Source organism: Mycteria americana, chromosome 1, assembly GCF_035582795.1.
Source record: "Mycteria americana isolate JAX WOST 10 ecotype Jacksonville Zoo and Gardens chromosome 1, USCA_MyAme_1.0, whole genome shotgun sequence".
Classification (NCBI taxonomy): Eukaryota; Metazoa; Chordata; class Aves; order Ciconiiformes; family Ciconiidae; genus Mycteria; species Mycteria americana.
In genome coordinates, this window is record NC_134365.1 from 71,474,589 (window position 1) to 71,502,318 (window position 27,730).

Consider the following 27,730-nt stretch of genomic DNA (forward strand, 5'->3'; position numbering starts at 1 on the left):
CCACTAGAGCAGAACTTTCCAAAATATGCATGACTTTGAATGAGACTAGAGGATTATAAAGCAAGAAACATAGCTGCTACTGTGTTATTTGGCTACGACATGACCTTCCAACCTTCAAAACAATCTTCCAAAATTGCCTCTGAATAAGGAAGCAGAAACTATTTTTGAAATTTGTAAAATAAATTTCAGGACTGTTAAGGGGAAAAAATCCTTCAGCTGACTCTGAACTCTGAAAATATATCCCACTACATAAAATTTAATTTAGATTTATCCCATTATATCCATTACAATGCATTATTTGATGCCATTACCTGGCAGACAGGTTAGGTGTCCACAGGGAGGGAGGCTAGGATGCTTCTGTTGGGTAAATTACCATTGCTCTCTCCTCCCAGAGTGGAAGGGCAAAGCAGGGGGCTTATAATTGACTCCCTAAAGGTGAGAGAGCACTTTTATTTGTCTTAATTCATCTTGCCCTTGCCCACCCGGTTTCAGATACAGAGCAAGTGCAGCAGTCACCCATTACTAAGTCATGGATAAAAAACATCAGCAGATACCCAACAACGTGCTTTATCAGAGGTCATGTGCAAATATTTTTCTGAAAATGACTGAACAGCCGAGGCTGAAACAGTTTACCTTCCTGATAACATTAATAACAACATGACTGATGAGCTTGAAATGCTGCTCAACTAAACAAACTGCAATGCATCATGTGGCACAGCACAACAGGCACATCCTACTCGGAGATGGGGTAGCTAAGTAGTCTAGGGCTGTTCTTGGAACACAATTTTGGGAACAGACTGCTAGACCTTGGCCTTAGTGATTTACCCAGCTTAGTCTCTAACCAGATGATGAGGTATCAGTAAGCTCCATCGTTCAATCCCAATTCTGTGCCTGGGCCATTCCTTTCACTGAGGTGTCAAAGAGAATAAGCTATTCTTCCAGCCAATTTGATACATATATTAGATAGAAACCATTCTCAGTTTCAGAGGGATGCGTGCCCATGCTTCCCATTGATGGAATAGGAAGACAATGAGAATGTGGACCTGAAGTGTTCCCTTCTGGAGATGACAAAGGCGGTGTTCAGGATATTGTGTCTCTACGCTTCTCTTCTGTAGCCCTTTTCAACACCAGAGCTTGAAATGCTCCACAAAAGTTAAGGAAATGGACACATAAAAACTCATAATCATGGAAACTATTCATATTTTCACTTTGCAATGAAAAAGTAAATCCATATAGATGACCAGCCAAGTTGCTATAATGGTGTACTTGGTATACAAGGTGAACTTCAACTTTCTGGAGCAACCCCAGAAAACGGCTCCTGGGGGGATGCTCTGATCAGCACGAAGAGTGTGGTGCATCCTGCCTCCTCCTGAGACACCGCTGCTTCCACCACCATTTCCTCTGGCAGAAATGAGGTGTCTGGCCCTGGCTACGGCCAGCTCTCTGCTGTCTGACACACTGGTCTCACACAGTCTTATCTTTCTGCTTTTGCTTGGCCCGGCCCAGAAAGCTGTTAAACCCCAAACACCTTCCCCACACTTGCAGTCTGTTTATACAGGAGCCACAAAACTCCATTAGGAGTCTTGCTTCCTTGGATGTTTTACACTCTGGTGTGATACAGGGCTGAATGGAGTTACCATGAAAATAAAGCAAACCAGTTGAAATTATGGTACCTATTCATTTTTTTCCTCGTAAGGGTAAAATTACTAAATTCCAACAACAATTGGAATTCCAATTACAAAATACTGAATTCCTCTGCCTGAGGTAAAAGAACACTGAAAGGAAAATTGTAGCTGCATAAAGGTGAAGATCTGGTTGTCCGTATTTGGGAATGCAGCCCCAGATCTGAGAGGCAGGCCTTTCACTGGCTTGCAGAAATGGTATGAATGCAGAAACACTTGTGGAAGACCCCAGGTAGAAATAACAAATAAAGACAAGGCATGGACTTCTGTAATGCTAGAGGGCGTGTGGGTTTGCTCTCTCTCTGGCTATTATTGCTATTTGTACTTAGCACTCAGGCCATTTACTGCAACACGACACCACAAGTACTACTTAAAGGATGCCAGAGAACTTCATGAAAATTTATCACTGATTAATCAGGTAGGACAATTACAGTGGTCAAACCCATAACCCAGTAACCACTTATAAAAAGCATTCAATTGTAAAATAGGCCTGACACTGGTACAAGTATGTGTGTACCTACATACTTCTGGTATTAGAAGCGTTTCTAGTTTGAGCAGTAAGAACATAGCCCTGTTTGGAACCTGCAAGCTCATCTTTGCTAGGTCACATGTAGACATTTTGGCTGTGATACTCATTCCTGTAGCTTCTCTTAAACAAGGACAGCCTTCCTAAACCCTGCGACTTGAAATATTATAGGGACAGAAAGGAAGATGCGACTTAATGTTTTGGGTAATTCAGCAAACAACAGGCTAAAGCAATCAGGAATGGCATCAATTATGAAGTTCATCAGTTAAACCTCAAACAACTGAGGCAGAAATAAGTATTTCAATTACCTTTTCACTAACAAAATCCAATGACCTTGTTAAACTCTCAGGCCCTGTTTATTAACACTTGTAGAGCGTTTATTAGACAAGTTTTGACTGCTCAGTTTCCTGTAGAGCGAGACCTAACTGAGGCAAGCAGAATAACAGCATGGAGGAAAAAAAAGCACAGACTTCTACAATCCAGTGCACCTCTGCTTTTCAAACCAACTTCCACCACAAAGGCACTTCCATCTCAGTACACAGAAGCCTTATGAAACTTAAATAACATTGTTGACATTCCAGAAAAGTTGAAGAATACACATATATTTTCACTAGGAAATGATGGATTGCTCTGGACTGTAGTGACATATATTCCTAAGAATAAAAGTGAAATATTTCTCCCTTCCTCTCACAGGAAAACAGAGCTTGAAGAAGGGAAGAAAGCAATTTTAACAGTGTTAGAAAGCAATGCTCTCTGATCCACACTGATCAGGTAAACTGGAAAATATGCATCATCATAAACTTGTCTTTAACAATATGCCTGGTAGTTAAAGCTTAAAATCATTTAAGCAAGACAGTCCCAGCTTCATGAGGGGTAGCAACACATTTTAATTTCTTCAAGATTTTCTTTTACACAGGATGTGAAGAATATAGCTTCTTGTTTGGGTTAGTCTCACCTCTAGACAGTATGGAGTCCACTTCTCCGCTTGCCACAGCAAGTTTTAAAAAAAGAAGTAGATGCACCTGCAGTTCTCCTGGTTTAAAACTGGTAAGCATCCTCCCTAGCAGAACTCTGTATACAAGCTTTTAAGGTGTTTAAGGAACAATACTACTGTAATTAAAGCAAACTGCCACAGAGCAATGAATACAGAGATACAATACTTTTATCCTTAGCTCAATAATTCTGCTAGCAGTGTCAAATGTGTTTTCCCCCACTTAGGAACCCATCAATACAGACCTCTCAGCGTTTGATCTGAAAGGCCTCAAGATTCAACAGTGAGCTTACTCTACCACTTTCTCACACCGAATAAATCAAGTCTCCTCTACAAAGATAAAGCAAAACTAACTCATCACCACCAAATGTACCAGGAGTACCTGTTTGTCCAAGTAGCAGGCAGAGCAAAAAGCAAGAAAAAGGGCATTTTACTCTCTCCTATTGTTTTACCCAAAGCCCTTTTTGGCTCGTTTTGTCTTCTTGCAGCCTGATTACAGCACACAATGTCTTAAATTTGAGTACTAACATACACTTTTTCTAATGCTTTGTGGACCCCTTTAGAAGTGGGGAGACATTCCACCTGGTGTTTTGACAGATGCTGTTTCAATGGATTAATACCAAATAACTCAGGTACAAATAATGCTTATCAACGTGATGGGAACTGAGGAAAAAACAGCTGCCTCACAGAAAGAGCTATTTACTTCTATAGGTTTGTCCTGGTTTCAGCTGAGATAGAGTTAATTTTCTTTATAGTGGCTGGTATGGGGCTATGTGGCGACCCAGCATTAGGTTAGTACGAAGGGTTATACATACCTCCAAGGCAGATTTCTGTACCGTAATTTGGCTGTAGACTCTAGACCCTTCTGGGCAAACAGTCCTCAGTTCCTCTTTATTGAGGGAGAAAAGCTGAGCACCCGTCAGCACGCCAAGGCTGTTGACAGTCCTGGGGTCACGCCAAGGGAACAAACAAGAAATAAGCAAAAATACACTAGCCAAGGGAGAGAAGTAGGTTGTCTTCATCTCACATTGTCTCAGGTAGGGCTACTAAATCAAGGCAAAGCTTTATGCAACAGGACTCGAAGTCAATTCAGTATCTGTTATAACAAGTACCTTTTGGTGGAGGCTAATATATATACTTTTTTTCCCCTAAATGTATCTATTTCTCTATAGATCTATAACTGCATTGATATATATTGATATATATATATTACATACACATATATACATAAATATGTATGTATGTATATGTAAAAACAAATTCTTTTTTCCAAGGGTGCAGCTGACGTGTCTTGATTTTCAGAAGGCTGCTTGATTTTAAAAAGTGGGCAGACCACATCCTAATTACTGACTGGAAAATAATTTTAAGAAGTTTTCTTACATTCGCCCTCAAACTTACACAGGATTGAATCCTTTGGACTGCAACCACGCTTTCACATCCTCAGGCGAAGAGTCATAAGTGATGTTAACTACCGGGATGTTTGGTCGTGGCACGTGGAACTTCCTCTGGGCAGCGCTCCGGCCGATGGTGAGCCGGTGAACGAGTTCATCCTGCACCTCCTCCATCTGCGATTTCCTGCCTAGAGAGAGAGATGCCCCACAGGAGTTATTCTCAAGGTTGCTTTATCAAAGCCAGGTCATTTCTTATACTCCACTTTAAATCTTAAACTTTTTTTTTTCTTTAAAGATTCATTCACTAGAACTGAATTATTCTTCTCCTTTTTCCCCAAGCAAGATTTCAATATTCCCACTCCTCTCTTTGCAAAACAAAACAAAAGCAAAAACAAACCACCCCAAAATTCAACTGAGACCCTAGAAAGAGGAGATGAGCTTGACGTTGCACAGAGGCGTAGATCAGTCTGACAGCACCCAAGCTGTAGAAGAAAATGGGCACGGAGGGTTACTCAATTGCCATAGCCTGTGTTTCTTCAAATAGAATTACGATGTTTTAAAAATGAAAACAAAAAAGATGAGGAAGAATATAAGATTGTTTACACTGTGGAAAGGCAGCACTTTTCACAGTCATTTTTTAATTGAAAGCTCAACTTTTTAGGGCAAATCAACGTAGGCAAAAAAAAAATTCACTGCTGCTGACACATATCACCTTACATCTAATAAGCTATTACGATAATCACATTTTTGAAGGGGTTTTAAGAAATTTGAATTCACTCCAAGCCTGGAGTGACTGGTTAGCTGAAACAATGTCACACCTTGCATTTAAAAAAAGAAGGGGAAAAAAAGTAATTGCCCTCCCCAGAGACACAGGAATTGGGCAAGACTTTTTTTTTTTTAAAAAAACAAAACTGTAGAAATTCATTATCCCACAGAACCCATTTGGCTGAAGCATTTAGTTCAGTTGCTGGTCATTAGCAGGCAACAAACTGAAATGCTTTTCAGCCATTTCAACAAAATCAATTATAATGACACTGAAAATTGTTTAAAATGCATATAAAAAGTTCTATGGATAATTTCACAAGTATAGGCAGAATCCAAAAGGCTGTAAATATCTTTTTGGGCACAGAGAAGATAATGATTTAGCACAGTAAAACTCTCCATGCAGTAACTGTGGAATAACTATAAAAATCCTTTGACACACAACTTTAAATGATCTCAAAACTTCTCAGGATTTCCTTACCAAGATATTTTTTGTCATCTCTATTCAACATTCTCACTTTGATATACAAACAGTAAGTACAGCACCTTCTCTGATGCACTTAGATGGCAAAAGCTATTCCTTTTCTCCCATTACACTGATAGCAACAGAGGAAAACGACACAACTTCAATATGAAAAAACTGTAAGACAGCAAAAAATGTTTCTTTCTCTACTTTCCTCTTACATTCTCCCAAACCCTCTCCAGGAGGATTTGGGAGAGGAAGTTGAAGGATCAACTTCTCTAGCCAGTTAGACAAATAAAAACAAGCTTTACATAGGCTTTTAGGATTACTTTTTTAATCACCACAACAACAACAAAATCCTTGTTTTAGCCATTTTCTTTTTTCTTTTACAAAATAGCCCCAGGTTGAAAGTGGACAAAATATCTCCAGTAAAATATTTGAGGCATTCAGGCCCTATTGTGTTGGGTTTTCCCCCCCCAGAGTATGAATCAGATGCCAAAATGACATGTGCTCAGTGATACATGAAGGTCTGAGATGGGATATACAAGTAAAGCCTTTAGGCAATGTTACCGAAGCATGCACCAGTTATTTTCCCAAACAGGAAGAGAGCAAGAAAATTGCTATCTTCCTTCTATTTACACAGATTTTGAAAGACTTATGTTTTATCTAGACCAAGACTATATCAAAAGACAAATATTTAGCTGTTAGATAACAGATCCTTACTGTTGTTAGATGCATTATCATAAATAAACAAGATACTCTGGGTGCGAAGCAGGTACTACATCACGTGTTCTCGGCAGGGTTCAGGTGGGTACTTGGGCAGCAGGTGTACGGGGAGGGTTGCCCATTACCTTTGCAGAGGCATCTGTTCTGCGAGGACTGTGAGGTATCTGAAGCCCATTAACCGGGCTTGAGCGACAGCTCCCCGGAGGGCACAGGAGCTCTCACGTGTGGACCAAGGGCCTTGAGAGGGCAGGAGATGTCTTGTAACCACTTAGTCTACAGCAACCCTTCACATCTCACACCCTGTACCTGAAGCCAGGATGGTCTTCGCATTTTCCATCTGTAATGGATAGGGAAGGCCATCGTGGATTCAAGGAAACACACCTGCTACAGCATGCAAAGTCCTTCTTACATGGAAATAAAATGATCGTTTTTGTGCGTGTGGGTGTGTGAAATTCACCCTCACTTTCCACATCTTTTATAACTGCTCGGGTTTCTGTTTTAATTTAAGTAACAAACTGCCCAAAACAGGGCAAAGGCAGAAGCTGGCCCTACTGTTTCTTTGGGAAACGGCAGTGAAGCCTGTTCCTCCAGCCAGGCTATTCTCCATTTATCATTTCCAGCCAGCCAGTCTGTTATGTGAATATATTAAAAAGGTCCCAGAGCCTTCCTGAGTTCAGAGCTTAGGTGAGAGCTTGTCTACCACCAGGCAATGTCAAAGCAGGCTCCACTGACTGAGTGTGGTCATCCAAGCAGGCATGCTTCCCATCCACTGGGGACGGGGGGAGAAGCAGCCCTTCTGCAGAAAGGAGTATGCTCGGTGCCAGTTTTTACCTCAGGTGGAAGTGGGATTTTCTGATAAGGCAGGGAGGCAGAGGATGGGAAAAGCTGTCAACTCTTGAACTGCAAAAAGCTCATTATTTTAACAGCTATTACTTTAAAAGCTATAGCAAATGCTTGCCTGCAAGTTTCAGCTATTTTTAAGCCAAGCAATCACATTGCTCGAAGTGCATTTAGGACAGAAATTATTGACTAAATAAGTTCTCCTAACCTAGCTTGCTTTTCAGTCGATACGGAGTAGGAGCCTCAGCAGCAGTTAGCCTTTATATTTACAAGGTGGCCTTTGTGAGAGACAAGAACTTTTCATGACTGCCACACGCTGCTGGATGCAGGTTACCGTGTTTGTCCAGCTAAAGGGCTATGGAGTTCTCTCATCCTCCTAAGACGAGGACACAAAAGTTTACCCAGTGGCCTGCCAGTTGCTGTTGCTTTGACAAAGCTAAGGGGACCCGATTATAAGACGAGTCTCCTACAACACTATTACAACATGGTTCCTATGCATCAGCCAGACCAGTAAGTCTTCTTGCAAGCCTTGGATATATGTTCCAGAATAGTGCAAACGCCCTATTCCATGGATAGAAGTGTAATGGATGACCATGGATAGAAGTGTAAAACCAGCCTAACTGATTTTAAAAGCAATTTGGATTGTAATGCGGCAGTGAGTTCAGGTGGAAAACATACATTAGCCACAATACCAGCATGGGCATTTACAGTGTTGAAAACCACTGACTGAAGATCCCAAACAGTCATAAAAGGAGAAGATTTAGGACTGGGAGAAGTGCAGAAGTGTTTTGTCCCTACTTACCACCATGATTAGCGAGGGTCAGAACACACATACATAGAAAATGTGTATTTTAAACATAGGGTTAAAGCTAAACATGGCATAAACACTTATCTGAAACACAAGGTTTTAAGGAATTTAAGGATTAAGCAAAACACACAGGAATGGGAGAAATACTTTTTTTCTTGCTTCTTAGACAAACTTACGATCCACAGGAACTTGCTTCTGCCTCTGGGTGTCTCGTGCAACACTACCGCCGCTGTCGCTAGAGGTGCTGCTTTGGCGGCTGATGGTTGCTGGCGCTTTGGGCACGGGAACCGGTATAGGTGCTGGTGCGCTAGGAGGGAGGGGGACAGCCACGGGGACAGGAGCGGGTGTTGGAGGTGGCAAAGGAGTAGCGGGAACTGGATCAGGCTGTTTTGCAACATAGTCCGTCCTTTGTTTCTGAAAAGATGCAGAGAGACTCGGTTCAACAACAAAACTTGGAGAAGACATCAGACAAACTCAGGTTTCTGCACAAAATGCTGGGATGCTTTGCACCAACTGGTTTCATTTATTGCACAAAGACATCTTTCTTGCCAGATATGGTTCCAAAATTTGCCAAAACTTGATTTGGCATCAATGTTTGGCATCAATTTCCTTCTCTGTCGGACACAAAATTCACAGCAATGGCATCATCTGAAACACATTTCTTTCTTTCAAACGGATCAGTTCCATAAATGAAATTGTTGTTTTTAAATCCCAAACTTCTATTACCTGGCACTTTTTAACAGCTTCCAAAGTTTTTGAATTGTTGGATTTATCAGTGTAAAAATGTGTATTTTTGAGAAGTTATGTAAAAAATAGTGAAAAATGAACATATCCAGCCACACCAAAGCCTGACTAATGGTTTAACTTACAAATGTCACTGAGGTTGGGATAACACATTGTTTCTTGAACTGCAGACACCATTTAAGAGGTTCCTGCTCCTGCCCATTCAGTTGTGCCTTTTCAGCTATTTGGGTGGTCACTACATGCCACCTCAATGCAATAATCCAATGAAAAAACCCCAAACCCCACAATTCTTGGAATAGGGCTGTTGTTTCTTTCCCCCCACTTTACACAATGTTCTAACAACATGCAAATTATCTTGCTGCTAATAACTAACTAGCAGGTGTCTCAAGAATAATTTTGGGGAATAATTCTTTTCTCCTCTTTGCCTTTAAAATGGCACCAGTTACAGGAAGAAGCATGTATTTTCCCAAAGCAATCCCAATGACAGACAAGCCCAGAAGCTCATAAGCAACCTGTGCTACCCTTTTCTTTCAAACAGTTCAAACTCCACATCTCACTGTTTTAACAGTGCTCCCTCTCCACAGTTTTGGACTAACGCAGCTTGAAAGTTTAATATTAAAGTTTGTTTGCTCAATAGGGATGCCTCATTTCTTAGTTATGAGAAGTCTGCTTACTTTGGTATGAAAATACACGAGTACATTCCCCAGATTCATTGCTCCTTCCTGAAATACTCTTCCCTATTTCCTTGGAGGCAGAGGGTTTATGGCAGATCAAGTAGGGAAATATTTGTAGGAGCCATGTGTTAGTATCTGAGCAGCACATCACTGCCCTGACAACAATCAAACTTTCATTAAATGTCAGCAACTGCCCTTATACAGGAATCCCCGACTCGGTAAGTCTAACTGATGGACAAGGTATTTTCGTAGTGAATGTAAACTGAGACCATTACAGCTAAGCTATGCTGAGTTACACCAGCAGAAAATTTATCCCATCAGCTTCTGTGGCCAGTCAGTTAATCCTAGGAAAAAAGTCTTTCGTTTCCCTTCCATAATTTTTCACTTAAATTGTAGTAGTCAGCTACTGAAGCAAACATATAGTCTTACAATACATTCCCCATTAAACCTTTTTGGTTTTTTTTTTTTTCCTTAGCATTTAGTTGTTCAAAGGCATTAATCTCAATTATTTTGTGTTCACCTTGTGCAGTGCATTGTAGGGAGATTTAAAAAAACCCACATGATTGACTTTTCTGTATTCTACTACTTCAATGTTAAGACAATAAATGCTTTCTTAAATGTCAAATGCCAAGAAAAGTGAAATGCATAATATAAAAGAGAACAAGCAGAATAATGTATATTTAAGAAACCTGTCCTTTGGTGGAAAGAGAGTGCCCTACTAGGTATATAGCAAGTATACCATAATTTATGATATATAGATGTACTATGGTATATCCAAAATCTTGTTAATGAATTTAAAAATTTCACAGATATTAAAATGTTTTAATGATATTCAGATTTTTTTTTTAATCTTGTTCACAGATTCCAATTGCTAGACTGTTATCCCCACAATGTACCTTCATGTATGCCCCAACCTTCTTAAACAACATGCAAGGAAAAAGCACGTCTCTTTTTATGGTATAGAGGATTCATTACAAACCAAGGCATCAACTGCATACCACCACAATCATAATCCAGAAAAAGTGCTAGCTAAACACTACACGTAGCTCTCCGATGGATGCTACTGATGTAGTTTCAAAAACGTGTTGTACTGCAATCACAAGCCTCATCAAAACGACTTGGTGGAGTGAAAATAAAAATTAAACTGGAAGCATCACTCAAATTCTAAATTTAAAGATGAAACCATATTGAAATACAATTCAAATTTTGTTGAACAGGGCACAAAAGCCAATTATACATTTGAATCACATTTAGCATTTCTTTTTTTAAACATTTCTTTTTTAAACTCCAGATCTTTTGAGGACATCCACACATTCATTCCATCATTTCTATTCATCACTACAAACAAAACAAGCATGCAATATGGAATTTGGTAACTACATAGTCCAAAAGAGTAATTTTTGAGGTTAAATATCAAAAGAGTAATTTTGTTACCTCTGAAAGCTCTCCAAGCAATTGCTGTGAGGAAAATGGAGTAAATCACATCAAATCGTACTGTTAGAAAAGTAAGAAGTAACTGCCTCGCATATCACTCCTGAAATTTCATACACATTAGCAATTTAAAATAAAAGAACATCAGTGCTAATAATTACCTCTTCTTACTACTAAGCAACTCACAAAGTGAGTTATTCTTATTTTCTTCTTTTGAATAATGAGTGGGGTGTTGGCTACAAAACATAACATATGTGACACCATATAAGCAACGAGTTCTTTTCAAAGCAACTATCCAGACAGAAACTTGGAAAAATCCAAAAAGCTGACAATGGACTAAAGATCGTAAGATGAATGTAGAGAACACTTGCAACTATAGAATACTAAGAATTAAATCACAGTAGGTATCAAAAAAGGAACCTAGTTATTTTAGCTTAGAAAATGAGGTAAAGGTTGCTGCTGACAGACATGTACCCACTAATTTGCTGACAGCCATCAGAACAATGAACAATCCAGGTTTGGTTTCTTTTTCTCCCTTCCTCCTTGTATTTTTTTAAGAATAAACTTGCAATCCTCAATTCATGTGAATTGGAACAAATCATTTAAATTATTTGGAATGTTGATGATACACACTCATTAAAAATCTGGATATATCAGAAAAGCTTGCTGGGATTAAATTTTTATTTTCTTTTTTTTTTTTTGACAGAAAAATATTTTTTTCCTGTAGAAAACAAAGGAGGTCCCAAAGCTCTTTTTCAACACACTACAGGCTGCATCTTGTTAAAAATCAAGATTCAGTATGATTTGATCCATTTGTAACGTAAGTAAGATAGTAAGTTTGAGCAAAAGCTCTAACAGTATCAACTCTAATTTTTGATCATTGTAAAAGAACAGGGAACGATATATTTTCAAATACATTTTGGCGTCAAAAACAGGAAATATGTGTATTCAAACTATGGCAAATACAGACTTAGCATTAAAGAGGCACTGGATACAACCACAACTAGCATTAGTGCTGGGAAATGGTCTCATTAAGTTAACGTGACACGGAGCTTCCCATTTACTCTCTTTCTGAACATTTTAAGTGCCACATTCCTGTCTGCACAGCAACAGGAGTTCACCTAGAGGGCTGCAGAGCATTCAGCCTCAGTTTTGTCAACAGCATGGTGGTTTGGATGGTTTGGTGGTTTTCTTGAGACTCACATTGGGGACCTCTCATTTTGGGACATGTACCTCACTCCTTTGGCTATATTTTAAGAGAGAAGAGAGAACCAACTACTTGTCTACACCAGAAGGGACAATGAGGTACCCAAGACTGGAGGAGCAAATTTCAAGTGAGGTCTTTCGCCAGAGTTTCCTTTGGTGGGCTCAGCTATTATCCAGAGTCAACCAGCTGCCTATTAAAATGCCATTACAAGGCACCTAACTAGCTCTTTGCAGGGTGTAAGGAATTTATGTTTTTATTGGAATTACGAACCCACCTTGCTAAATCTTGCCAGAAAGCAAGAAGTACATTAGGATGGAAGAAGGAGAAATTTAGGCAGAATTTACTTATTCAAACTGGTATTAGCTTGGATTAGTCCCCATTTCTTTAAAAAAAAAAAAAAATTACGGGCAAACTGAGGACTTTTAATTCCTATCATTAATCAAATCCTTTTTACAACTATTCAGTACATTTTTTATAATAAGTGGCATGCCATAATTTGGGATTGGATCAATGTTGAATTGGACAGGAAACAGCCTTTTTTTTTTTTTAAAGCCATCAAAAACTCTTGGTCTGATGGCAACTTTAAAGAGCATTTGATATGAAATGAGGTAAAAGAGATACTGGCTCTTGGTCAAAAATTATGACATCTCTTTGGCCACTGCAAAATGAACACCTGGCAACCGCATCTCTTCATTATCAAACACTTCATGATCTGCAGGAAAGATACCAGTTGGCAAAAGATGAGTATGACACTATGACACTAACCTGGAGCACAAATGCTGTGCTTGAGGGCAAACAACTTCCCACATAGATATTTTAAGTGAACTGCTAAACAAAGAGACTTGAAAGAAAGGTTTTGATGGTAGATTGCCAAGAAACACAAAGGACACTTGTCCCAAGTGTGGAGACTTTTGTCTTGGTGTTTACTTACCATAAACATGCTTCTTACGTATACTGTCACGCTTCTGTGGACAGTCGTGGTTTTTTTTAAATAAGACTACAGGGCTGCATTTGGCTTGACATTTACTCTCCGTGCCTCAGGATTTCATACACATCACTGATAATATAACTGTCTCACCTCACAAAGGGTGTCATGAGATTAATTAACATGCCCATCAAGATACACACCTCTATCCCAATTATGTTCCTCAAATTTCTTTTTCAAGAGCATTAAAAAAGTTAATAAAATGCACAGTAAATAGGAAATATTATGATTAATTATTTTCTAGGTTCACCAGCAATACTTGTATAAAAGAAGAAAACTGCTTGGGAAACTGTTTATGTTCATATATAATGGGATGATGAAGTACCACTGTTGGTTCACAATAAAAAGGCAGACTAAACCACCAACACCACAGGAAACTCCGATAATCAATAATTAACATCAGTGGAAAACATAAACAAGCAGTAAAATGCTCTCCTAAATGTACAAAAGTACCAAACAAGCAAAAATACAGTTTTCCTAAGTCAACTGACCAGAAGAAAGACAATGTTACAGCCTCTGACTCACAATGATGAAATAACTAGGCTATTGCTTGCAATGTTCCTGCAGGTATCATCTTAGACAATTCAGTGCTTTCAAGTAACTACCTGGGACCTGGATCTTGAAAGGGACTGAGAGAAAAATCAGGATCTAATCTAGTGTGTGGACTCAGAGGTCACTAGGAAAGGGAACACGGCAAAAGTAAAATAAACTTTGCAGCTCTGAGAAGAATTGTGATAATGAGGCATCCGTCTCTCAGAGAAAGGGTGTCTGTTTGTAGAATAATTGAATGGAAAAAAATTATCTCTTTCAATGGAATCCTTAATCCTTCCTAATAATCTAGAAACATCCTTTGGTCAGCTGTGCTTTGAAGGCCATTAGTCTGCAAAGAAACACGCTAACCTTGTACGTAACGCTCATCTGCGGCACGAAGCGGGCCAGGGTGCTCACCGCCGCAGATGGACTACTTTGAAAGCAGTCTTTTGAAAACCAAAGATGACTTAGGAGACCGGCAAAAGCTGCGCAGCACCAGGCGCTGAGCCTGCCCGTGTTCGGTGTCTGGCAAAGGCAATGATAGGAACCGCTTCAATTTCCTGCTCTACCCACAAGTTCTCCTGTTTGACCTTGGGGCAAGGCAGTCATCCCTTCACTGCCTCATTTCTCTCTGAAATAGCAGCAATGTCTCATAGCGCTGTTATGAAAATAAATAGGGTTATGCAAACAGATCCCAAATGAACCATGTATCCATCACAGAGAAAGAGACAAATGAGCATGCTTAGGAGTGCTAAAATTATAATAATCACCATAAAGTTAAGAACAACATTACTGACACATCTTGGTAAAGACTCCCTTTATCCTGTCTAATTCATTATATTCCTAAATAATTTCACTGTATTTCAAGCTCACATTTGAATATGATAAAGCTACAAACAAAACAGACCATGGACTGTAGGGAACAACCTGCCAGAGAGCAAAGAAATAAAATTATCTTAAACACTGTTCTCTGACCCTAATTTTCATAGGTCCATGAAGAATGCTTTGTGAAAATGATTATTTTATTATTTCCCATGCCATGTCACTATTTCAAACAGAAAACTTCAAAACCTGCAGTGCATTACAAAGAATAGCGTACGAACCTCTAACCAAAACTGTACTCAGTCTGCTCAGGAATTCTTGTGCAAATTCCAAACACACACAATGACATGCACTCGAAGAAAAAAAGTCAGATCTTTAAGTCAGGATTTGAAAAGCACTCTAGATACATGCTTCATTTCACACACAAAGGAAAACCATAATCAATTTAGAATGAGCTCATACGTTATTGGCAAACAATTAAGGATAGGAAAAACTCAGAAACGGTCTGATTCAAGCCCACCAAGCTCAAGATAGGCGTACCGCATTATTGTGCCAGAAAGAGCATAGCGCCTGTTTCTCAAGAGCCTTTTCATATCCATGGAAAGACTGGAAATACTGCAAAAGCTGCAGCTTTCACAATAGCTGTGCACACAGAATCCGGCACAGCGACACCTTCGACTGGGACTTTTAGATAAGTCTGCAGCAGAGACAGTCAACAGTAACATTATGGCATTTCTCAGTTTTCAGTCATCAGCCAGAGTGTGTAGGCACAAGGAATGAATATTAGATTGAATTAAATTAAATTTAACTACAAGTTTCAACAGAAGTTTGGACTGAAAGTCTGATTCAGAGGCAGGCCTGGAATTTCTGCTTAATCCAAACTTGTTTGCCTAACTTTTCAAAATCATTAGATATAAAAGGGAAGAAACAGGTCTTAGAAAATACAACCTCTTATTTTATGAGCCTCTGGCCCACTTAAACATTGTCTAAAAATACACATTACAACTTTATCCTGTATATTGTTACTCAGACGGACAATTGCACTGATGTAAGATTTTTTTTAATATATATTTTACCCTCTAATTCTGCTCAACGTATAAAAGAAATGACAACAAAAAAGATCTTAATTCCAAACCACAACATGAAAGAAATAAAACCAAAATTAGGTCAGGAGAATAGAGTGTTATTGATGCACAGGCATAGTAATTGAAAATACCTGCTTTGTGAATTCAAAAGCAAAGACACCTATTTTTTGTGACTCCAAAATTACATAATTAAATAAATTCAAGACTTAAGATAGAGACACACAAAGACAGAAAACAAAAAGAAAAGCTAGTGTTCACTCTCCTAGGAGAAACAAAGACGACCCTACCTTAAATAATTCAAACTCCTTCTTTGGCATCAACAGCTACCAATCCACAAAGGATATTTGCAATTAGAATAAATGCATACACAACCATTAGGATCGAAATTACCACCTCTAAGCAAATAAGCAGGAAAAAAAAAACCCTTAAAGGAAAAGATTTTGCTGTATCTTTATCAACTTTATACTCATGTTACTCTATGCAATACAGAAATCAGCCTCAATCTGTAAATGACATATAAATATTTCGACATATCAGTGGAACATGCAGATATTTTAGCTTTCCTGTGAATCTCTTCCTCCTCTACACACACACACACACTTCAAAAGAAAGTTTTGCTCCCAAGGAGCGGACAGTACCTGGATGGTGCGAGTATATGCAGGCTCTGACCATCCTAGACCACCTTCTTGATTCCTCAGAGGGTCCAAAATGTTGTTTGGCACAAAGCCTGTGCTGCCACTTTTATTCTGAACCTTCCACCACTGCTTTCTGTCATCCAGAATCTGAAATAATATGGCAATTTAATTACAAATTTTTTCTGACTTTCCTCCTGCCAGTACTTAGACTGTCCATCATTTAAAAAGAAAACCATAACCTTGCCAGGTTCTGTGATTGCCAGCAGATCTTACACAGATGTCCCTAAGAAATCCCTGTAGGCTTCCTTGATTATCAGCATCACTAATCCTACATGGTAGTATTACACTTTTCGAAACATGGCTCTCAAAAGAGGATATGGAAGAAAAGCGTGTAATGAACCTCTGTAAATTCAGACACGTGCTAGACAACACAGTGGACTGACAATCAAATACTTGCACAGGGAGGCTGACATCTCTAAAACCTATATGCTGTTGACAAAAGGAATAAGTAACTACTAACAACCCAAAGAAAAGCACATCGTTCTAGGAAAGCACAAATTTGGAGCACACTTCTGAGTAAACAGGGAACTGGAGCAGGATGGCCAGGAGAAATCTGAAATCTGACCACCTGCCATGCAACCTTATAGACAAGATTTTCTCTCTTCCAAATTTGCTCCCTCCCTTCCAAATTTGTCTAGCTTTCAGGGTACCAACTCTTCCCGGAAAGGACAGTCTTTCACCATGCCCTGTGCGCACACAGACAGCATTTGCCAGAGCCAGTTATTTAAATACTACTAAATGAGGCTTTTAAAAGCAACACAAGATGGAAGAAACACACAAATATATTTCTAGCATGGATCTCTACAGCATCAATTCATAAATCAGCACAGAATCTCTGTTTATCATGTCTATGATGCAAAACAAATTAATTGAACTTTCCATCTTAAGGGAGATAAATCAAACACATTGAAGTAATCATTAAGGCCAGCCATAATGTCCACAGGAAAGGTACCTTCAGCTTTGAGTAGTAACAGAGATTCGTGTTTTCTCTTTGCAAAAAAAATTACCTCTACGATCTCTTCTTTCATGACAGAAAGCTCACTGTTGTTTCTTGCCATAAATTCGTACTTGCATTTGGCATATTTCTTGGTCTGTGCTTTACTGTGTGCTTCATAGTTTCTGCAAAGCAAATACCAGACTATTGTTCAGTGAGACATTCAAGCAAAAAAAAACACAGACTAAATGCCCTCTTCCAACAACCTGCAAAACATTTAAACAAAAAAAACCCACCATAACATGATGTTGCTGTAGAACTACCTATTCATAAAACATTGATTTAAGTTCAAAAAAAAGAAAAAAAGAAACAAAAGAAAGCAGCAGTTGAGCTACATGGATCTCAAGAACTGGTCATCTTTATCAGCTCACTGCTTGCAAGATGTATGATAACAACTAAGATTATCTTAATACAATGGCACCTGCTAAACACATACACTATATTCAGTATGTTTTCCTACAGTAGGTTAAACAATCATTTGCCATATAAATAAAGGACTACACTTGTATATACTTAGTATCTTGTGCTTTGTATGAAACTATTTCTAGTGTTGAGCACAAATTAAGTTTCAAACAAATAATAAATGAATACATTTTTGCCATCAACACCAATGGAATTAAACTCTGAAAAATGCTCGCCTACTGTAGGTCCATAAGACCTTGACCATAAGATATCATCAACTCTAACAACTTCAAGTTACTGTAGCAATTAAAAATAGTTTCTTGGCAGTTATAGACAGGGTTCATTGTAGAACAAGGCATACCACAGTATAACTCTGTGCCTTTCTGTTTCCTTGAGGAAAGGTCTGTTCAGATTGCCTTTGGGTAACAAGCTACTAGTTTCTATGACATAGTACCTCTTCAAGGTGAGAAGCCCCCCAGTCCCCTCAAAACAGGTCCAAAAGAAACAGTAACATTATTCATTTATCGGAAATTATACCCAACAACCTAAATCCATACCAGGTAGTAAAGTTAAAAAAAAAAAAAGGGGGGGGGGGGGGAGAGAAAAAAGGGATAATGAAAACATGGAAGAATCGATGGCTTGAAATGCTTCATACAACATCACCATCACAGCACAGGGACACGGATGCAGATGGTTGCTGATGTTGGTGCTGTGTAACCGTGGGTCCCAGGTGTGCCTGAGCAAGCCAGTAGTTACCTAGCTATTGCATGGCTGTGGAGAACTGTCTCACTTGACTTGAAGAGCAGAACAAAGGAAGAGTCATATTTAGATTGAAAGATTATTTTGAAAGGAAGACAAAACACTAAAAGAATTTAAGGAGAGAGTGCAAAACATGGGATGAACCCTAGCCTGAAGAATAGCTATTTTAAGGTTGAAAGAAGTGTGAGTAATCCCAATTTTTTCCGCCACCCAGTCAAAATTTGTATAATTTTGAACTCCTTTCTTACCATTTCAGGGATATGACTAATGTCCTTCTGAAGGTACTTCTACTTTTAGGCTGCCTTTCCCAACTCATTTCACTAACTCTGTCTTCCTACCTTGTCCACCCCTAACTATTCTGATCCCATCAAAAACCGTAACTCAGGAAGAATTTTTTAAAAATGCTTATGTTTCAGTTTTACTCCACTCCGTTGCAATCAACAGCAACATCCCCAGAACATGGGCCAGGCATTGGCTGTATGCTTCTCAAGAGACCATAATTCCTCAAGCCCAGCTTAATGAGCCAAACAGTTTACTTGGGGCACAAATATTCTCAGCGCTTCCCTCCATCCATCCTCCACTGTGTTTTCTTATTGCCTGTCGGATACGCTGTAACTGCAGCCCTCTGCTCTCCTGTGCCCGAGAGCCGAGCGAATTGCACAGACTGCCGGGGTGCTACTTCACAAATGACAGCACAAAACCAAACTACACAGCGTACTACTTCGAAATGCCACGCAACGTGCTGAAAAGCTCTTCAGTACTCTTTCAGCATCAGAGAGAGTCCCCGATACACCTAGTAACACACTGAAAGTTTAAGATCCTGACAGTCACCCGAGGAAAGCACACCTTACTGGAGGTCCTGGCATGTTGGAATAAGGCTCACTGAAGTTCGCTGTGATTAAAGATTCCCTGAACAAGGTGTAACCTACCTGTCCCTCAGAAGGCAGTGGGTGGCTCAGTCACTGCTTTCAGACCGCTCATTAGGAATGTCAGCTTTGAACAAGGACCAGCAAATGATAGCTGAAAGGGTCAGCTTGAATTTCTCACTCCCTCCCCCAAACCCACTCCTCTACCAGCTTCTTCACAGATGCTTTAAAATTTATCTTTAAATGGAAGTTACTTGGGGTAAAACATATTAACAGCTTTCCCCCAATAATGAACTCCTACCAGGCATGTATTACATGTCTCAAGAGCCAATTAACAAACGGAAGTTTGTGTCCTGTTGAACAGACTGGGAGATAGAGGCACACTGTGGGTGTCTGCATCAGTACCAGCCATCTAGACTCCCTCCTGCAAGCAGTGGTGAGAAACCGGCACCACTACAGCATGTCTCATTTCACGTCTTTCAAAAGACTAATTTCACCTTACGTGAACTGCTTCTTAGAAACACCCCTTTCTCTTTACCGGCCACAAAGGAGACTTGGATGATTCTTTCAGTTGCAGCCTGATACACTGCTATCATCAATAGCTTAATGCAATAAGCCCCATTCTCTAAACCTGAAATGGAGGCAACAACATTTACATGGAATACTCTTACTCTGAAAGGACAAAACAGGTCTTATCACATTACAGATAAGAGAGAAAGGAATTTAGAGTACAGATCATCTAGATTTCAAGCTGACTGGTCCTGAGACAAGAACCCAGAAAGTAAACAAGTTTGAGAAAAAGATTAGAGACAACTACTACTGCTGTTGTTGTTATGAAGAACAAATCCAGAGTTCAGGAAAAGAATTGAGTCTTCACTCTGCACACCACGCGGGAATATGTTTGCATGCAGATTAATAGGATCTTTTAGCACATATCTCAAAAACTAGGGGTTATGCAAAGGTTTTCATCAAAAGTGTTATATTAATGTTGTTTTAACCAGCAATCTGATCCAAAAAACGTAAACATCTTCCACGGCACATAAGGTAAAATACTCTTCATATGGTGTATATGGACCATGGTTTGGCGTGGGAAGCAATTCCAACACTGCTTTACCAATTTACTTCCACAATTTGTACTGGTATAAATTCTCCCCACAGACAAGGCCGAGGCTCCAAAGATCACTGCATTTGATCTCGTCAAGCTATTCAGATTTAGCCTAAAATTAAGGGGATTAAAGAGGATGTGCAAAAAGACACTGGTTGCTATGCAAACATTTCAGAGCATTTTTTGTAACATTTGAAAGAGAATGGAAGAAACCAGGAGTTACTATTCTGAAAGTGGATATTTATGCACCAGCCCAGAAAACAAAAAGCAGGAGGCTACGGGCACTAAGTGAGCCCGTAGTCAAATCAAACAATCATTCAAAACAAGAACAGATGAATCTCAGAGCAGATTTGTCATTCTTTGTAGTTCTGAAAAGAGCAAAGAGTGTATTTAAAAACATGAAACAAAGCAGAAACAAAATTTGAACCCAAATAGGAGGATTCTGTGTTCTCAATCAGGCTGGAATTCCACTGTATCATTTTTGACAAAAGCATCGCTTTAACAGCATACATAAGCAGGGTAGTTTCATAAAAATTATACTAAGAGAGTCTTAATGATGGGCCTTTAGAGAAGCAAAAGCAGAATACCCACTGCTAACCAGAATCGCTTCCTCATAGAAATAATGATCTGCTCCAGACACAACCAGAGGTAACTACAGACACCGCCACCCCAATAGCAATAAGTCGGGACAGTTATCCACAGCACCACGTACGCGTTGATTCAGTGTTACCTATCTACATGTCGGCTAACAGTTTGCTTAAAGGCAGCAACAGCCGCCCCCTGGTCCAGCAGAGGCCCTCTTTTGTAAACTGTGTTACTGAATGCATACCCATCGGACGGAGGGTAGTCGGGAACGCTGGGAGGCTGGAAGACAAAAAAGAAACAAAGCCACAAAGTGGATTAGTGTCATCAGCAGCATCACCTGGTTCACTTAATCCAGCACCCCTAGGGTCCCCGTCAGCATTCACGCGTCCTCAGGTGCTCACGGTTCTGCTATGAAAAGTTAATAACTTCTGCATTTCAAATACATAAACAGGGAGATCAAAAGGATAAGAATAAAAGAATTTCTATCCTAAGTCATCCCACTGCATTAATATTGCAGTGGGTATTCTTTAGAAAAGCAGTTCTCTGGGGCAAGGTCCATGTCATCTCTCAGATATCACTACAGCAACACAACTTACAAACCATGGCTGAATGGCTTTAAAACAGGCTGCACTAAGAAACCGCTTTGAGCTTTTGTTCTAGATGTAACCTTAAAGCCAGAAACCTCTAGCTAGCTAACAGTAAGTCTGTACAAGAAATAAAACCTCCCAAGTCAAATCATCACTCTATTGCAGGATCATAACATCAAGTGGCTCATTTATGTCACCCTCTCACTGAACATGACTATAGTCAAAGAAGAAACGTAAAAAGGAATGTGATAGTTGGTATAATTAAGGATTTTAATTCAGGAAAATAACCACAATTTATCACAAGCACATATACAAGAATATTCAAGGCTTTAGGAAATTCTTTTTAAACAGCAGTCCTTTAAAAAAAAAAAAAAACCTTAAATCCAACAATGATACTCTGCTTCTAAGTAAGAATTATTTTAACTACCATTCCCCAAAACAAAAACAAGCTAAGCAGTTCATTTCTGGAGATTATGATATCGAAATTGCTCATTCTAGATATTTTACTTACATCACCATGCAGCTGCACAAGTCAGAACAGCTGAGATTCATCAGAAGTTGCCAAATCTCTAAGCCTGGTTTGTTGGGGTTTTTTTGGCATTGGGTTTTGGGTTTTTTTTCCTGTCTGTGTGGCTACTGAAAAGCCACTCGCCTAATTTCTGCCTCCAAGTATCTGACCTGGCATCCAAGACACACTTGCCTATGGGGCTGAAGGTTTATGAAAAGAAATTAAAACCACACAAAAACCCTCATACACATAGAATATTCTTTAAAAACATATTATTAAGACCTTTTTGAAAAAAATCTCCAGTGTCACCTAGCTTATGCCTTACATCAAAACACACCCAGGAAGCAGGAACTCATTTTACTTGACACACAAATTCTTTGCATCGCCTTAGCCTCACTGGACCCTCTATCATCAGTTCCCCATTGTTTCACTGCCATTTGAAGTCCTCATCGCTGAACCAACTCCACCTTGAAACCTCTCTGGCGGGAGCTCTGTGTGCAGCTACATCTTAAGATTCAGGAATGGAAAGAAAAAAAAGGGTTCTCATTAGCGGGAACCTCCAATGCACTTTGCCAGACGCCGGAGCATCCCTGCCCAGCAGGGAGGGCAGCTGGGGCAGCCGCACGCACCCTCTCTCCACTCCGACACGCAGCTTCGGTCCTTGGGAGAGCAACGTCACACCGAGACACGGGGCCAATTAGCGGCGAGAGACGAACCCTTAAATTCTCATCTTATTTTTCCAGCACCCTTTGTTAAACAAGCTGTTACAGCAGACTTATTAAAGAATAATTATTCTGGTATCACCCACTCCAGGGCGGTCCTTTTGCTGCAGACAAATAGCATTTTGCGCTCATGCATTTTTTTCCAGCTGAGCACCTGCAGCATTTCACAGCTATTAAGCAGCTCAGTGCTCTTCCCCCTAGGGATGTGCAGAGGAGGCACTGGTGCGGAGAGCCAAGGTACCAAGGTTAAACGACTTGCCCAAGACGTGGGAATCAGCGACAGTCATGAAACTAAGGCCTGACCTCCCAGGTGCCAGGCACATAAACACCTTCCGTGAACTGGGATTTATTTTACCTTTTTGGTCTTTTGGTGATTAAGATGAAGAGGCTAAGCTGGCACAAAGAGCTGCCAATCCAACCAACTTTACTGACACCAAAAAGAATGAAATGAACTCCCTGAAACACAAGCAACCAAAATCCCTCAATGTATTTTCCCCCCCCAAAAAAAAATTGGTTTAACTTATTATATATAAATAACAAATTAAATTCTTACAGTCATCAGAACAGAAAAATTAATGTTCTTTTTTCAATACTATTTTCCTTGGGGTTTTTTGTTTGTTTTTGTTGTTTTGTTTTGTTTTTTTTCTTTTAAATTTAGAAGGAGCACAATGTAAAAAAAAAAACCCTGCATGGAAATGTAGAGCAGCAGTGAAACATTGAGACAACGTTTGAAGATACTTTTTTGGGAGCTGACTAGGGAAGGGGGTGACAGCAATGGCGACAGCTACATTTCACATTATTGTGCCCATTAACTTTACTAAATGCTTTTTTGCTCAAAACACATCACTGGCAATAACTTAGTTTTTGGTACATTTATTCTTGTATGTCTTGTTAGGCATAAGGCCAAACAGTGTTTTAAGTAATCAAATATGTACGATGTTATCCTCCTTTGCTTGGCGGACTTTTTACCCAATTTGTTGGTCTCTATAGCTGAGTAGACTTTTTTTTTTTTTAAACTAATGGGGATTTTCATGAAAACAAAGTTTTATTGTGACAAGCTTTCCATGGGCAGTTTTGATAAACTTTTGCTGGGGAAGCTTTGTTGTCTCCAATAAGAGAATTGCTCTGCAAGAGAACACCATCTCACAACAGCCAGTATTATTATCCTTCCCTTGAATCTTCTTCCATATGTGCATTTTTTCACTAACAAATAAAAAAATATATATTATCTATATTATAAAATTAAGATAAAATCCAGTATCATTGCGTCAAGATGTACTCCAAATATAGTACTGGTGTAGATTGCTTGAGGAAGATAGGAAAGACTGTGGACTGAACCTTGAAAATTCTTAGGTGCACTTCCATATTACAGCTGCTAACAGGGGATCCTGGACTAGCTAACACTTGATTGAAACTAAAGCTAGCATAGAAAAAGAAATTAAAATTTTACATTAAAGCTTACATCCTCCCAACAACAAAAAGCTTCCAAAACTAAAACTTCTACTTTAAAAATAAAAGTTTAAAAAGGCAATAGCTTTTTTTCTGAATTAAAAAGCAACAAAATCCACTTCTATTCTTAAAATTTTCCCATAAACCAAAGTACATTTTCTGGCCAACTCTACTGAAAAAGAGTAGGGGGTAGAATCTTTACAGTCATCCCCTTCGTTTCTCAACAAAGTTAGTCAGAAAATGCACTCCGGTTTCTCTGAAGGCTTTAGATGGTGGTGCATGGTTCCATTCCCTAAACAGAATAACCTATTTTTTGCTAAATTAATCACATTTCTTGGGAGAAAAGGATGGGAAAATGTTCCTATGCAATAATTCTAATTGGCAGCTGTTTTTCAGAGGTAGGCCTAAATTACCTGACATGGCGTTATGCTGACAGCACCTCCAAATACTTTCTTGTAATACAGTGAAGGTATCAAGAAATCAATGAAAGGAATATTAAATTCCACATTTGTGAAGAAGCAGCTTAAATCCAAAGTTCCCTAAAAAGTGGTGGTTTTTTTCTTTTTGTCTGTGTGCCTGTGCAGGGATGCATGTTTGAGAACGCTTTGGTTCAAATTCTACCTGAAGTATATATGATCAAAATCAATGGGATCTGAAAGCACAGGTCAAGAATCAAACTGAACCACAGGGGCTTGGATTGTTCTCCCAGCTGAGACGGCAAAGTGCACCAAGTTCAAGGAGAGCAGCAGGCAACAGCCTTATATTTTTCCTAATCACGTTTTTGTGATTAGGCTGCACACGTATTTGGTTTTGTATAATTTTAATATAAGTATAATGAGCTCCACACACGTAGCAGACGTCAGAGCACAGTTACTCCAACAATGTCACAGGATATTCTCTTTTTGAAGGAAGCAGTTGGTGTTGCCTTCAGCTAATTTACAAAACGCTGTCGCAAGTAACCTACCTCAGTTGACAGTCTTTTCATTTCTTGCTTCCGCTGTTGCTCTGCAACATTCGCCACAGACTCAGCCAAATGATTGAGTTCTTGCTCCTTTGGAGCTCCCATGAAGTTCAGCAAAGGAGGCTCCCAACCATTTCGGAAACGGGGGACATAAGGTGGAATAAAATGGTCTTTGGGCCAATCCGCTCTGTATGAAAAGTAAATTAGAGATCTGTATCAAGGGCCATACAAATATTGGTTTAATAGGTTTCCTAAAAATTGAAATGCTTTAGAATTTTTATTAGTATAGAGCAGAGGCTGGGATTACAGTACAGGCAGAATTGTGCTGGAACACAGAAAATAGGCAGAAAACATTTATTGACCACTATGCTCCCTGCTGTGCCCTGCAGAAAGAAATTGCTCCTGCTGTAAGGACTTGTCAGTCGTAAAACACAACAAGTTTCTGTCTTGTAGCAAAGGATGAGTAATAGAAGAATCAATCACAAACAAATTTAGGATTTGTTTTAACTGTTAGATGGGGAAAAATATTCCAATGCTCTATTTGTGTTAAAGCACCAGACAAAAGACTTCAAAGAAACAGCCTGCTTTATAAGGAAGTCTGAAAGCAGGTATGAAGCATGGAAGCTTAGGGGGCCTAGCCACACCTAAAAGAAAAAGTTAAACAATAGCTTTTACTGACAAAAAAACCCAACTCTACTCCAAGACACAAGAATTATCATCACATTTGCTGTTTTATAGTCCAGATTGGTCTTTTTAAAATACTGTATTACTTTTCAGAGCTGCATTAGCATTCCCTATTGTAATACAAAACACCTAAATAAATACTTTCATGCTCTGCCTTTGCACTGTACATAACACACTGTTCCGCAATATAAACTACTGTCTCTTCACAGTGGAAGCAGAAATGGGAATGTACATTACAGTCTTTTAACAGTGTCATTGTTGACGCTGCTCAAAGTTAAGGGACAAATGCTGCCAGTCACACAAGTTGCAGGAGCAGTCAGTAATTACTAGCCCATTAGAAGGCCTGAGCTAGGTCAGTAACCCTTGAGTTTCATCATTTACCTCTCCTGCTACACCACACCACAGTGTACCCCTGTATACTGAGATCAATCAGACCATCATTTCTAATCTGCACAGGTCAACCAACTATATTCTAAGTGCTTCATTCTTCACTGCCCAACATGAGTTACTTCTCTCTCCATTTAAACTTTTTTCAGGATGAACTAAACAAATGATGATGGTAGTTCCCAGGACAAGGAGCCCATTATTTTACCTAGTGATCCATTTTCCTTGCACGGGGCTCCAATGCTATGAGGCAATTTCCACTGCCAGTCCCACCACAAGCTGCTATGAAGCCAGTAGAGCTTGAAGCAGGTAAAGGCAAGCGGATGGTGCTTTGCTGGGGTAAGCTCTCTGGCAATCGCAAGGAGCTGCAATTCCTGTTTGCAGCTCATTTTGTAGTAGCAGGCCACACGATAGGCCTAAAGGACTAATTTGGACATTCCTGGTTCTGCAGCAGAGTGAGCTCAAGGAAGGGAAAGACCTGCATCAGTGTCCCTGCTCTGACGATGTTTGGCACTCTGTGCTCTAGGGCTTTCCATGCAGCCTTCCTTACCAGCAAAACACTCAACTACTTTTTAATCAATCAATCAATCAATCAGTTAATTAAAGAAATCCACTTGGTAGGTGTTTAAGTTCCAATTTGAAATCTAAGAGCAAGGATGAATAAACAAGAAATACATGATGCATTTCCAGCCCTTAATCATCATCAAATGTACTTAATGTACTTAATCATCATCAAATGTACTTATCTACCACAGATTACAGAGTTAAAATGCACTTTGCTAATTTAAGCTTTTTCTTTTGCACGTGCTATTTACCTAAGTGATTTCAAACCATATACTTACCTCAAAAACAACAAATGCATAAAATAGTTAATTTTTAGCTAAGCCTAACCATAATAGTGAATCCATTAAGTGCAACGTATAGGGTATGCACATGCGACATGGTTCAGCCAATAAACACTATTTTAAAATTATAAGCATTTTCTTTATAGCATTATGATGCTTTTGAAGAACTAAAGACACTGTAAATTTTTAGCTTTTGATAATTATTGGAAATTGAAAATAGAATCTGTATCCTGGTCTTCAATATTTTGTCACTTTTTATTGCAGCTTCTTCAAATTGATTTCTAATGAAGTCCAGATAGCTGGGTTGGAAAAATAACAGTGAAAAATAACTGGAAACATGCAAGGCACAGTTCAGAAAAAATGACTGCAAGAGGTTATGTCAAGAGATTCTTGACACCATGGACAAAACAAAAATTTCTGTCTGCATTTTCTCCTTCCTTGAGACCCCTAAAATCAAACCACTCCCAGATCCTACTGAGGCTGAAGAGTTCCTCTCCAAAAACTTCAAAGAACAGT

General features: G+C 39.3%; 1 protein-coding gene across 3 annotated transcripts in view; it reads right to left on the minus strand.

Annotated features, from left to right (window-relative positions):
• Nucleotides 1–27,730, minus strand: part of EPS8 (EGFR pathway substrate 8, signaling adaptor) — a 143,204-nt gene that overhangs the window by 2,204 nt on the left and 113,270 nt on the right. For all 3 annotated transcript variants that reach the window (XM_075505515.1, XM_075505507.1, XM_075505497.1), the window contains exons 15-21: nt 25,305–25,488; nt 21,220–21,353; nt 17,371–17,482; nt 16,307–16,450; nt 8,366–8,603; nt 4,598–4,778; nt 4,015–4,144 (exon numbers count right to left, since the gene is read on the minus strand). In XM_075505515.1, coding sequence (XP_075361630.1) covers nt 4,015–4,144; nt 4,598–4,778; nt 8,366–8,603; nt 16,307–16,450; nt 17,371–17,482; nt 21,220–21,353; nt 25,305–25,488 — 1,123 coding nt within the window. The remainder of the gene's footprint in view (nt 1–4,014; nt 4,145–4,597; nt 4,779–8,365; nt 8,604–16,306; nt 16,451–17,370; nt 17,483–21,219; nt 21,354–25,304; nt 25,489–27,730) is intronic.